The sequence below is a fragment of the Phodopus roborovskii genome, unplaced genomic scaffold (assembly GCF_943737965.1).
Source record: "Phodopus roborovskii unplaced genomic scaffold, PHOROB, whole genome shotgun sequence".
Classification (NCBI taxonomy): domain Eukaryota; kingdom Metazoa; phylum Chordata; class Mammalia; order Rodentia; family Cricetidae; genus Phodopus; species Phodopus roborovskii.
The window spans coordinates 2816176-2829491 of NW_026126588.1; the positions used below are offsets into that span (position 1 = coordinate 2816176).

Genomic DNA, 13316 nt, shown 5'->3' on the forward strand with positions numbered 1-13316 from the left:
AGGGTAAGGGAAGAAGAGTCAGCCTGGAGTTAAGTCATCCCTGGCTAGATAACAAGTCTGAGATGCTGGGCTACATGAGCGAGGTAGGGGACTGGATGTAACCCACTGGTAGAGTACTTGCCTCCATGATTTTTAATAGTTGAATTCTGAAGGTGGAGGCATGAGGATCTGGAGTTAAGTTCTGGGCCAGTTTGGGTAATTCAATGAGACCTTGTCTCAGAGAGAAGCACTGTAGCAGAAACTTAGGTGTCACCTGAATTTCTAGAGATAAGTTGGCGGTCAGGTGGAGGGTGGCTAGTAGACCAAGGAAAGGCAAAACCAGTAGTATACCTGTTTTCCTGCATAGTCTCTAGGAGAGCAGATAGGCACGCCTTCATCAGTGCTGGGAAATATCACTGTGCTGCAAGGTGACGACCTTGCCTTTGTCACATGGGGAGGAGTTTTTACCCACAAGCTTCTTAGTAGAATGTTAAGCCAACAGTTTTTTTTTTTTTTTTTGTTTTTTTTTTTTTGGTTTTTGTTTTTACAGATGGGGTTTCTCTGTGTAGACCAGGCTGCCCTCAAACTCAGAGATCTGCCTTCTTCTGCCTCCTGAGTGCTGGGATTAAAGGTGTGCACCACCATGCCCAGCTACCAATGCTTTTGTTTTGTTTTGTTTTTTAAACCATGCCTGTAACCCCAGCCATCGGAAAGGAAGAAGCACTAAAAGCTCAGGGTCACCCTCAGGCACATAGTTTGAGGTCAGCTTGGGCTAGGGACTTACTTCAGAAAGGAAAACTCTGGAGGCAGGATGCTGCATAAGGCTTTGGACTACATGTATCATTTGCTTTGCCAGGATTAGTATTCAAAACGGTTTCTACTTTAGCAGTAGACTTTAGCTTTAGACCCTACTTAATATGGTGTAGTCAGAAAGACTGGGAATAGAGCTCAATGGTGGTATCTGGTTAGCATGGATTCCAAAATCTGTGATGGTGTGAACACAGAAATAGGAAGGACGAGGTTTAGCTTACGTGTCCCTCAGTGCTCCAAGAGTCTAGGTTCTATGTGAGCTGAAAAGGCCTTTCCATTTTATACTCTACTCGCTTGAAGAATGAAAGTCAGAACACACAGAATGCTGATCCTATGGGGGAGAGGAAAAGAATGTCCACTGAGATGAGGGATGACTTCTTCCCCAATCCAGAGTTCAACAATGGTAGGGTGTCACTTGTCTCTAACCCTAAGAGAATCTAGCTTTGGAGGCTGAAACCTGTGTCTTAAGCATAAGCACAGAGTGTTCAATAAAACATTTTTATTCTGTACAATATATATGTGTATTTAAATATATATACATATATAAATACATGTGCAGAGTATCTTCAACCAACAAGTCCCTGAGTTCGTGGGAACCCAGGATGCTAACAAAAGGAGGGAACCCATGCCTAGAATGACACCTTTCCCTTTCCTCCTGGTTCCCGGCAACAGAGGGAAGGGGATGATCACTACAACTTAGTAAAACAAGAGAAAATTTATGTGGGTGCAGGACCTGGGATGAGGATACCAGGACACACACCTGTAGGTCAGGTCCTGCAGCTACCAGGTTGGGAAAAGGAAAACACACTATTTGATCTAGCATGAAATCAACAGATGACTTGCAGAGGAAAAGAAGAGGATTGACATGCAGCTGGCCTTTGGTGTGCCAAGTCTTAGCTTGGCCGCCCCACGCCTAGGCCAGCACCACAAATAGCACCAAGTGGGGCCTAGAACAGCGGGATCTGGGGGAAACCGCCCTTGAGTGGGGGAGAACAAAATAAAGCCAGGAAAATGCATCAGGACTCAACACAGGGAAGGGACAGTCTTTCACGGTCTCTCTCTGTCATTTCTTCAGGCCCCAGGTCCACCAGATGGCCAGGAGCAACTGTCTTTTATCCAGTCAGGTAGAGAAGGGCAACTTACGTGGCCTTGAGAGGAGGTATGAAAAAGAAATGCTCTCAAGGGCCACCCCAGTTATGACAATTCCTGAAGTGCAGAGATCACACTGGTGAGTCCCGCCCGGTCCTGATAGTGGCCCGAGATGGCTATGCCTCCGGTAGACAGGACCACACAGCTGCTGAAACTGTCCCTCCGGACTGCCCCTCCCTGGCCACACCAAGCATGACGCCTCTCCAGAAAGGTGGCAGGAAGCAAGTGGCAGCAGCCACTCTGCCTAGCCCATGAACACACAGAGCCGCCGACGGTGGGCAGCGTGGCCGGAAGTCATCTTATGTATTGTAGGGACAGCAGGAGAGCTGTTTTGAGGACTCAGAAGCCCATGCTGGCCTGGGCTTCTCCTGCTGTGATGGCTTGCACATCCGTGACATGGCCGATGCCCTTGGTAACGCCCTCCCGGAAGAGCAGTTTGGCGCCCACCTTCAGGTACTCGGGGTGTTTCAGGAAACGGAAGCGTACCACTGCCTTCTCTCCCGTCCGCAGCTTGTCCTTCAGGAGGAAAGTGGTCACAGCCCTGACCACTCTCTATCAGCCTTGGCTCCACCCTTGAGGCCCCCAGGTGGGATGCTACCCACCCTCCTGCATGGGCTTTGCTCCCTTTTCGGGATCAGGCAACTCTCAGCCAAGTACGTATGATGTTAGGGCTCCCTCCTCTATGGAGGCAGAGTACAGGCTTTCCCTGCAAGAAATGGAGACACGACTGGGTCCCTCTCACCTTCGCATGGATCTTTTCCACCACTGCCGTTTGACGAACGTTGCCCACGTGTACTGTCACCTGGAATCCCCGCCGGAAGGTGGTGGCATGGAAAAGTAGGACTATCTCTGCCTCAAACACTGAGCAGATGGTGGGATTCATCTCGGGGCTCACCATCACCATACCCTGGAGAGGCATAGCCCCAGACCCAAGAAGGGCAGATCTGGCATCAGACACTTTCCAGCCTTTAGAACTCCTGAATCCTCCTTTCTTCTACAAACCTCCAAAGAAAGTCCTCAGAATGCCATGGTACCATGCTCATTTATATTTAGGGACCTGACTTTTAAGGTCCTAAGCCCTTCCAATAGTCTATGCTACCGAGTTAGAGGCCAGGCTCCCTTGGGTTCCTCCAGATGCTTCCCATTCAGTTTCCAGACACTTGCATTCCCTCTCCAACCCACGTGCCCACCTCACCTTGCGAAGCAGCGCACGGTCAAAGTCTCCGAGGGCTAGTGTAGCAGCCTGACCGGCTCGCAGCACACGACAGGCGGAGCGATTGCGCTGGATGCTGCATACTCTCAGCTCCAGGAAGCAGCCATCATCTGTTGGGCCTACCACCAGCTGGTCCCCCTCACGGCAGATCCCACTGCAGCCCAGACAGCAGTAGCACAGTGTCAGCATAGCCCCCCCCCCCCGCCCCGACTTCTCTCCTGGCGCCACTCAGAGTACCCTGCCCTTGAATTAAGGTAAAAGAACCCTAACTTCCAGCCTGGAAGGAGAGGCCTGCCTTGTCTGGCTTAGCATTCAGATTCTGAAGGCTCAGCAGTAACAGCTGGCAGAGGCACACACACCAGCTCACTAAAGAACAAGTTACACCCTTAGGTTCATGCTCTGCCTCATGAAGAGCCTCTTCCTCTGTTCCCTGCTTTGAGATGTAAGTGAATGAACGCATCGTTTCTTCCTAGAGCCCATAGCCATAGGCTCTAGGGGCTTGGAGAGTCCCCTAAAGCAGCAAGCGATGCCATCTCTCCCTCAAAGCCAAGGGTACTAAGCTTCCTGCGAGTGAAAGCTAGTCTGCAAACAAGTATGCCCCGTGCATGAGCTCCACCCAGAGCCTCCTCCAGGGAAGAGGGTTCAGGGACAGGGTATACGGGTGAGGGAGGGCTGAGCAGCAGCGAGGCAGTCACCTGGAGAGTGTCCCTCCAACCACAGTCCCCACCTCTGGAACCGTGTAGATCTCATCCACCTAGAGCCAAAGGAAACTGTCAATGTCCGCGGCCAGGGATGCGGGCCCGGCCTTTGTGATGCTCAGGCTTTGTCGGAACTGGGCCTGCCCTGCTGCGCCCCATCCCCGTTTACTGGACCAACTACCTGGAACTCTGTCAACTGCTGCATGAGCTCCTCCTGCTCTTTGCTGTTGGTGAGTGGAGGCAGGATGTTCAGGAAGACTTTGAGAAGATCCAGACTCTCTCCAGACACGCTGGACAATGTGAATATAGGGGTGACGCTGTGGAGAGAAGAGTCTTAGCAAGAAGCAGTCGCCAGAGGCCCACCCATGAAAAGGTGAGCAGACAGCCCCTTTCTGACTGGGAGCAAACCAGGGAACAGGGACAGTTAATGTCTTCAAGGTCCCAGGCATCAACAAAGCTCCAGCTTAGCTCCCTCCCACAATCCCGAGCTGACAAAGCCGAAGATGTGGACTACAGTGACTCTGGCCCTAGAGGTGGACAGCATGCTCCTGGGCCTGTGGCAGCCTTCCTTCCCTGTCCATCAAGGCTTTAGGGTGAGAGGCAGGCTCACTTGGGTGACTGGGCAAACTGCTGGGCAGCAGTGACAGCATCATCCTCAGAGGTGACCAGCATGGGGACCTTGTGGCAGCCAGGCTGCTTGAGGACCCGCTCCAGCTGGCGTACTGTCCTCTCCACTGTGGTCTTAGCACACAGGTCCACTTTACTGACCACGATGAAGAAGGGCACTTTCAGGGCCAAGGCCAGCCCCAGATGTTCCCGTGTGGTGCCGGCTACCTCACGGGAAGGAGGCAGGTGGCAGGAGAGGAAGGTGGGAAGGAAAAGGAAGAGTTGGTGTTGCTCCCAGCTCTGAGGGGGCTCAGGGCAGAAGAGAGTCAGCTCCTCCCTTTGCCCTGCCCTCTGCTCAGTGCCCCGTACCGATTCCAGTGTTGGCACTGACGAGGAGCAGGGCACAGTCGGGGCAGTAGGAGGTGAGGCCGAAGATGGTGGTGTGCAGGTATTTATGGTGGCCCGCCAGGTCAATGAAGGTGATCATCTTGGAGCTGCTTTCGCAGATCTCTTCTGCAGTCCGTGAGTCGCTGTAATTCACCACCTAGCCCAGGGCCAGGGCCCTCAGTGTCCCTGTGAGCCTCCCCAACCCTTCAGGAGTCACCAGGACCTAGTCTAGTCCCTAGGCAGCCCTGTCTCATAACCTTGAGCCCATTTTCTACTTCACTCCGTGGATGCTCACTTGGTTTTTAAAAGGGAGAGAGCTGTTCACAGTGCCCTCGGACTTCTCCAGAAGTCTCCGCACCCTGCCCCCACAGCCTCTGTCCTTCACCTCTACCAGCCCGTCCTCAGAGTCTGGCCCCACTGGGTCCCGCTGGTCCCATGCACCTCTCCCTTGCTGTTAAAGCCCAGGATCTCAAAGCTGATGCTGGAGGTTCGGCCAGACTGAATCTCATGCAGGTGGCGGAAAAGGTTGAGCCGGGCCCGGCCCCGCCCGTTGTCCAGCTCTCCTTGGGTCAGGACTCCAAGCAAGGTTGACTTCCCTGAGTCCACGTTCCCCAGGACTGCCACACGCAGATCTAGGAACTGTGAGGAAATCAAGAGAGGTGAGTTCTCCAGTCCTTCACCTCACAATGAAGGTTAAAGATGCTGATGCTCCCTGGAGAGCACCCTCTGGGCCCCAGGCCAGTGGACGCCCGACATCACAGAGCCTTCACTGGGAGGGACAACGTGGGACTTCTACATCTCACCTGTTGGTTGTCAGGAACCTTTCGAACCAGCACCTCAGTGATCTTCCGGGGCATGTCACTATCGTAATCCACTTCTCGCTCCCGCAGAACAGTGATGTCGGCCCCAACCCTGTCACAGAAAAGTCACAGCTACCATATTCCACACGTATCCCCTATTCCAGCCTGGCTCTAGACCACGAAGCTCCTGACACCTCGCAGCACTTCCTGCCAGCTTGCAAGCTATCCCCCAACGCCTCTTTGAAACAATGAAAGGAGCAGGGAGCCCAGCACAGCGAGGAGATGGGAGAGCATCCACTTGACTCACTCTGACCCTTTGTCAGGGGACTGCTACAGAGGGAGCCCTGCCCCACCCCAGCCCCGCTGGACCTGGCTGGCTGGGTATGCATGGGCTCGACCTAAAGCTGGAGGGGGGGGGTGGGGGGAAGCATACTTCTCTGCCATCCGGTGCAGGGTCTTGAGGGAAGCCCGCATCTCCTCCTCAGCCAGCCCCACCAGCAGCCCATTGTCCTCTACCCCAATCTGGTAGACTGCCTCACCGCGTCCCTCCTGGAGCCGCCACTTCATTTGCGTTACCAAGTGCTCAAAGCGGTACTGGGATGGATTCACCAACTTGAGCTTAAGACAGACGTGGTATCATGAGAGGAAGAAATCAGGGTTGCTCCTCCCAAACCCTAAATGGGGTCTCTTTCTGTCCTGCTACAATGACCAGCACCTTTCTGTTCCACTTAAAACCCTTGCCCTCTGGGGATGGAGAGATGGTTCAGTGGTTAAGAGTACTCCGGTCAGGTGGCTGACCAAAACCTGAAATGACAGCTCTAGGGAAATCTGACACCCTATTATGGCCTCTAAGATACCTGTACTCAGAAGCACATACATGTACACATACAAATTAAAAATCTCAAAAAAAAAAAAAAAAAAAAAAAAAAAAAAAAGCCCTTACTCCTACCACACTAGCAGTGATCCCCCGACACAGTGGGGTCAGAGAGCTCAGCAATGATAGCATTCCTTCCCTAGGAAGTTGCAGCATGGAGCTGGAGGGACAGCAAAGAAATCACCTCACACTGGCCACACTGACAAGGGCAACTAACTACTCACTCTTCCCCTCCCCAACCTAAGACTCACTTTATACTCGATGTTTCCATCTTCAGCCTGAAAAGAAACAGGAAGCCGTTAGCACACCTGGTTCAGACCCAAAACCTACTTCCTCGATTCCCAATGACTTCGGGCATATAAGGCAGGACGCGAACGGCAGTGGCACCTGCCCATGCGCCAAGATGCCAAGCTCCGATGTGGCCTGTAAGGGTACCGCAAACCACCCACGTATCCACGGACAGGGTCCCTGATTCTCAGCATGCTCCTTCTGGATGCAAGACCACCTCTCCTTCCCACCCTCCACAGTCTAACACCGCTGTCCGGTCCAGGTTTTGTGGTTTTGGTTTTATTTTCTTCCTGTGTTCTGTGTTCAGGTTGTTGACACATTCATTTCTTTGACACACGGATCTGGTAGGCACCACTTCCTCCTTGCCCATCCCTCTTGGCTGATGCCATCAAGTGTAAGAGGCTACAAGTGACTCTGGACCAGAGCCAAAGTGTGAGCTCAGCACTGGTCATTACAAACTCACTGAGACAGCGGGCCCAGGTACGAGAGGAGCTGGGGCTTGCACAAACAAAAGAAACAAGAGACGTGTTAAAGGGACAGACTCCATAAAATGAACTTACTATGGCCGTTACCCCTGTCCAGGCCTCAGCCGAGGAGAAACTCTGAACCCATACCATAACCTCTTCTCACAGCAGCAACTTTTTGGGCTGTGTGCTACACACACAGCTGCCTCCCCTACTCTCCACCCTCTCATAACAAAGGTTATGAGATCTGCTCACTTCTGCATTCTCCCTCTCTGGCCATCTTAGTTTCCTATTCCCCTTTCTGTCATCAGGCCATCTTTAAAGTCCTTAGAGGAGTCTTTATCCATAATCCCGACCCCATCAACAAAGAAACCTTTACACTAATCTGCTGAAGATGAACAATTAGAAGAGTTGACTTTAAAGATGGCGTTAAGATATCTAAGCCAGTGGTTCTCAAAGGGTGGTTCTGGAACCAGCATTAGCTTGTAAGAACAAACTCTCAGGCCCATCTCTCACCTAGTGGGTCAGAAATTTTATGAATAGGGCAGCAATCTGGATAACTCTGGTCTATACTTAAAGTCTGATAACCACTGACTGAAGCCCTTCCCACCTTGGGTTCTCCTATCTTTGTTTTGTTTTCGAAACAAGGTTTCTCTGTGCAGCCCTGGAACTCAGGGAGATCCTCCTGCCTCTGCCTCCTGAGGGCTGGGATGGAAGGTGTGCATCACCCCTGCTCCACTGGGCTCTCCTATCTAAAGAGGAAGGAAAGTAGGGCTCGTGAAGCCAGCATATGGGGAGGGGGGCTCTTCCCTGTGTCCACGCCCCCAACAGGACCAAGGAAAGGCAGAGGGCTGGCCATGTCTAACTGTTGTCTGGTTTTGTGTGTGTGGATACCGGGAGGTAGGGAGAGAACACATTGCTCTTCTCCGGGCTACTCCCCTTCTTCTCCCTGTGGACCAAGCTTGGAAAAGCGGTGGTTCCTCTGCCGGCCTGCCTTCTTATCCCAGTACAGTGTTCCTTCCCCACTCCAGGCGTAGGGAGATCAGACACCCTCTGCTCTTCTCATGGGGACAGGATCCCCCGTCCCCACTTCTCCAAAGGTTATGTTAGTGAAAGAAAGGGGCAGTGCTTTCCCGACGTCCTGACACCGAGGAGGATCGTCGAGTCTTGTTGCCCCTCTTTTCTAAGGGGTCCTGAGACAGGAGGAGGAGTTCCCTTCCCCAGTCCTTCCTCCCTGGGGTCTTGACACCGGAAAGGGGGATTAATTATCTCCGTCCCGCCTCCCTGGAGTCTCGGGGACCGGAAGGAGTAGTTCCTACGACCCCGCCACTTTTCAGGTGCTCACCTCTGGGGGCAGGTATGGAGGGTTGTTGGCTTTACCTCCTCTGTTCCTTCCGTTCTTCTTCTTCCCCTTTGGGCCCCCGCAACTGCTGCTACCTCCGGCCCCCCGAGCTTTGAGGTTTCCTCCCATGGCCGGGCCTCCTCCGGGCCGGCAGCAGCCGCCGAACAGCTCCGATACCCGCGAGTCCATCCGCCGCTGCCACCAGCCCCCCGCCCGACCCCTCCCCCCCAGCCACTACCGCCGCCCCTACTGCCACGGCCGCGTCGGGCCAGCCGGAGGAGAGCGGGGTGTGGCCCAGCGCAGGCCACGCCCCTGCCTCCCCTGGCCTCCTGGTCGCGTCAGAAAAAGCCGCAGGGCATCAAGGGATACGGAGTCCGCGGGCCTGAGAGTTGGTATTAAAGAATGTGAACCCGAACTACAATTCCCAGGAAGCATCACTACACGAGGGCCGCAGGTGGTTTTGGGGGCGTGGGTTGCAAGCGCGCCTAGCGCACAAAAGCCTAAGGGACTTGTAGTCCGCATCCCATTCCCTGCGCCGCGAGCGGCTCCTTTTCTAGGGGCAATAGGAAAGCCCCGAGGCCTGATATTGAGGACAGTCACCGGAGGCAAAGGGATCATGAGTCGAACTGGGTTTGACCGCTCAGCGTAGATCCCAGACAAGTTAAAATTCAGGGCAGTTGGACCTGACAGCCTGCTAGCTCCACCTCTGCCTCAGTTTCTTCCCCGACGGCTGGCGTGCTGTCGAGTGAGTCAGGGCAAAAGCTAGGGCGGAGGCAGATGGTAGTTATAGCATAATTAGAGCTGTTATTGTGACGATGATTATGCCACCCTTGTACCATAGTCACTGCTTTATTACTTGGCTGGCACAGTCCGGGGGCCGGTTTTAACAGCCCCGGGCACCGCGGCGGCCAGACACGTGTCCAGAACCCATAAACCAGCCAGATGCTTTAGGGGTTTGAGGATGCCTACAGTAAGTATCTCTCCTCCCCTTTTGTTTTGATGTTGAACCAATCCAGGAAAACAGAGATTGGTTTAAAACTGGTCCGGAGGAGGGGCCTGGCCCCTCTTGGGGCGGAGCTGGGGTTCCAGACACGTCAACCGCCCAGGGGCGGGCGGGGGAAGTGGCCCGAAATAGAAACTTGTCCAAGGGCCCTGGGGAATTGTTGACTTGCCCTTCTAACCAAGCCTTCTCTCCTGTCCTTTAGAACTCTGGAAGCGACGTAAACCAGTGTATAAGGCACCAAAGGGGCAGAGTGGAGAAACATGGCCATGAGTCAGGACGCCAGGGTTCAAATCCTAGCTCCGTGGCTATCTCATGACTCAGTGTATCCACTCCCCTCTCTGCACAAACAACCAAGTGTTTCATACATAGCCGAGAAATTAAACAGCTTTTGTCCTCAGAATTGTAAAGTTTTCCTCAGTAAACTAGGAACAGCAATAGTCTTACCTCTGGTGCTCTCTGCAGGAGTTCAGACCTGGTTGAGTCGGTGTCTTCGTTATAGGTCCACATGGAAGAAGATGGATCTATGGGGCATGCAGTTGCTGTCCACATTAGATAACTTCCACACCAGCTAGACCAGAAGAACCAAAATGTGAAAAAAAAAAAAAAAACCCTTGCAGGTCTAGTCAATTGTGTGAGTCTTCAGTAAAGGAAAGCAGGTCTCTTCTGTATGCTACCCTGTATGGTTGAGGACAGCCTTATGTGGAAGCACAGGACTACCGGAAAACTGGTTTTAGAGACTGACACTTGAGAGCTGAGAGGTCTCCAAGGATGGGAATTGAAAGGTAGAGATGCCCCACACTCACACCCACACATTATCACTACTACCAGCCCTGGGCCCACTCAACAGCCAGAACCTGCTGCACTGAACAGATAACATTTGTTGTTGCTGTCACTTCTTAGCTTTTTAAATACCCATGGACCTTCCATCAGTCAGTCCACTTTTAATACACCGTTTCATCCCACCCATTCCAATCCCCATATCTCCTTAGTGGAGACCTTCTTTTAGGAGATGATGGGAGCTAGCCCATTCTTGAACAACCTGGCCTACCCACAGACAGAGATGAAGGCTGACAGAGGAGCTGGTGGATAGGATGTCCCCAGAGGAGATCAGGGTCCTGGGGAAGGCAGATGATGGAAGAGATCAGTTTCCTGGACTGGTTGCCTATGAGGTGGTTAGCTATTGGATGTGTATATATACACATGTTGTGGTTATATACACATGTGGTTATATCACATGCAAAATTTTTTCCTGGCTGGTAATGAGTCATTTGCTTTTATATGTAGTCCCTCTGTGTGCATATGCATTTTGTAAATGGTACCTTCGTGTGCTCTGACTTACAGCAACCCTTTTCCTCTGCTTTCTTGGTTTCCTGCCATCCTTAAATCAACCTCTTATAGACTGTTACCCAATAGAGCTTTGAGGAGATCTTTAAAGTTTTTACACTTGGGGCTGAAGAGATAGCTCAGTGGTTTAGAGGTCTTGTTGCTCCTCTAGAGGCCCAGAGTTCAGTTCCTAGCACCAGTATTAGGTGATTTAGCACTACCTTTAACTCCAGCTCCAGGGGACCTGGCACCCTCTTTTGCAGTTCAAGAACATCACATTTATGTGCACAATGCCAATTACAGACATACACAGTTAAAAATTAAATATATTAAACGTTTACGTGCATCTACGTACATGTGTGTATATTATGATACACATTTGGAGATCAGAAGGCAATTTGCAGGAATCTATCCTATCCTATTAAATGGATTCTGGGATTTGAACTCAGGTCACCAGACTTGGCAGCAAGTGCCTTTACCCCCTAAGCCATCTTGCTGGCCCTGATTTTTTTTTATTGATATTAACAATTGAACCTAGAGCCTCAGTGCTTGATATGCACAGTCTCTTCCACTGTGCTATTCTGCTAGCTTCCTGCAGCGACTTTCAAGTTTTTTATTTGTTTGCTTTTTGGTGTGTGTGTGTGTGTGTGTGTGTGTGTGTGTGTGTGTGTGTTCTGAGACAGGGTTTCTCTGTTTCTCTCTGTAGCCCTGAATGTCCTGGAACTCATTCTGTAGACCAGAGATCTACCAGCCTCTGCCTCCTCAGTGCTAGCATGAAAGTCATGCTCTGCTGCCGCCATCTTGCTGATTTTCAGGTTTATTTTACACTTATTTAATCCACTTGAAACATTACCTTTTGGAAGTGTGTGGTAGAAACTAATTTTATTTTATAGTGGACCTCCCCCATTCCTGTTTCTCAAGCATTCTGCTGTACACCTATATCCAAAGCCCCATATTTTACTTTTTATTTTGAGACAGAATCTTGCTAAGTTATCCAGGCTAGCCTTGAACCTGCCTTAGCCATTTAGCTAGCTGAGATTTCAGGCCTTCACCACCAGACCTGGGTTTGTCTTGTGTTATTAACTTGAAAAAGCTGCTGCCATTGTATACAAAGATCTACATATATACCAATCTGTTCTGAGTTCCTAACTTTTAATTTCTTTTATTCTGGTATCAATTTCCCACACAGTGCTTAGACCAAGATTCTTATGCATGCTAGGCAAACATTTTATCTACCACTGAGCTACACAACTCCAGCTCAATACCACACTATTCTTTTTTCTCTTTGGATTTTAGACACTGTGTTTCTCTGATTAGTACTGGCTGCCCTGGGACTCTGTAGACCAGATTGGCCTCGAACTCAAGAGATCTGCCTGTCTCTGCCTGCCAAGTGCTAGGATTAAAGATGTATGCCACCACTGCCCAGATATATATATATATGTATACATATATATATATATATATGTATATATACATATATGTATATGTATATGTACACACACATAGTTATCTACTCAATGTCAAATAAATATTAGGTAGGATGGTTATGGTGGCACACCCCTTTAATCACAGCACTTGGGAGACAGAGGAAGGCAGATCTCTGTGAGTTCCAGACCAGCAATAGCTACATTGTGAGACTTTGTATCAAACAAAATTTCCCTAGTTCTAGCCTCTTTCATCAAGCACTGGATCACTGTAGCCAACCACCTCTAATTTATAATTCTGCCTCATCCTCCCTGTAACTCAGTAGTAGGTTTAAAGGTTATGTTTACAAAATGCAAATAAAAGTGGTTACATTTGTGTGTGTGTGTATGGTGTGTGTGTGTGTGTGTGTGTGGTGTGTGTGTATGGTGTGTGGTGTATGGTGTGTGCTGTGTGTGGTGTGTGTGTATGGTGTGTGTGTGTGTGGTGTGTGTGTATGGTGTGTGGTGTATGGTGTGTGCTGTGTGTGGTGTGTGTGTATGGTGTGTGGTGTATGGTGTGTGCTGTGTGTGGTGTGTGTGTATGGTGTGTGTGTGTAGTGTGTGTGGTGTGTGTGTGTGTGTGTGTGGTGTGTGTGTGTAGTGTGTGTGGTGTATGGTGTGTGCTGTGTGTGGTGTGTGTGTGTGTGGTGTGTGTGTGGGTGAGTGTGTGTGTGTGTGGTGCTGGTGTGGAGGTGAAAGGACAACTTGTGGGTGTCTATCAGGAGGATGGAATTCAGGCCACCAGTTCTGGCCACAGTGCCTTTATGTTCTCTGCCGTCTTGCTTGCAGATGTTCGTGCGTGAGCCTGCCACAGAGAGGTGTGGAGGGAGTCTGCCCTTTCCTTCACCTTATGGGTCCTGTTTATCGGCAAGCTTCCTTACCCTCTGTGGCATCTCCCAGGGTTCCTCACTGATCTA

General features: G+C 51.0%; 1 protein-coding gene across 1 annotated transcript; it reads right to left on the minus strand.

Moving 5' to 3' along the window:
• Positions 1 to 1275: 1275 nt before the first annotated feature.
• Gtpbp2 (GTP binding protein 2) lies at positions 1276 to 8831 on the minus strand. Its single transcript, XM_051204653.1, has 12 exons — positions 8614 to 8831; positions 6768 to 6794; positions 6076 to 6260; positions 5646 to 5754; positions 5284 to 5481; positions 4825 to 4999; positions 4460 to 4679; positions 4031 to 4166; positions 3847 to 3905; positions 3134 to 3305; positions 2681 to 2845; positions 1276 to 2454 (listed from the first exon to the last, which is right to left on the minus strand). Exons 1-12 carry the CDS (start codon positions 8797 to 8799, stop codon positions 2278 to 2280), a joined length of 1809 nt encoding a protein of 602 aa, XP_051060610.1. The 5' UTR covers positions 8800 to 8831; the 3' UTR covers positions 1276 to 2277.
• Between the last annotated feature and the right edge of the window lie 4485 nt (positions 8832 to 13316).

Coding starts and splice junctions, on each gene's coding strand:
- Gtpbp2 (XM_051204653.1), bottom strand. CDS start 8,799: ATGGACTCGCGGGTATCGGAGCTGTTCGGCGGCTGCTGCCGGCCCGGA. Junction 6,795..8,613: donor CTCCATACCTGCCCCCAGAG/GTGAGCACCTGA, acceptor GTTTCTTTTCAG/GCTGAAGATGGAAACATCGA. Junction 4,167..4,459: donor CAGTTTGCCCAGTCACCCAA/GTGAGCCTGCCT, acceptor TTCTCTCCACAG/CGTCACCCCTATATTCACAT.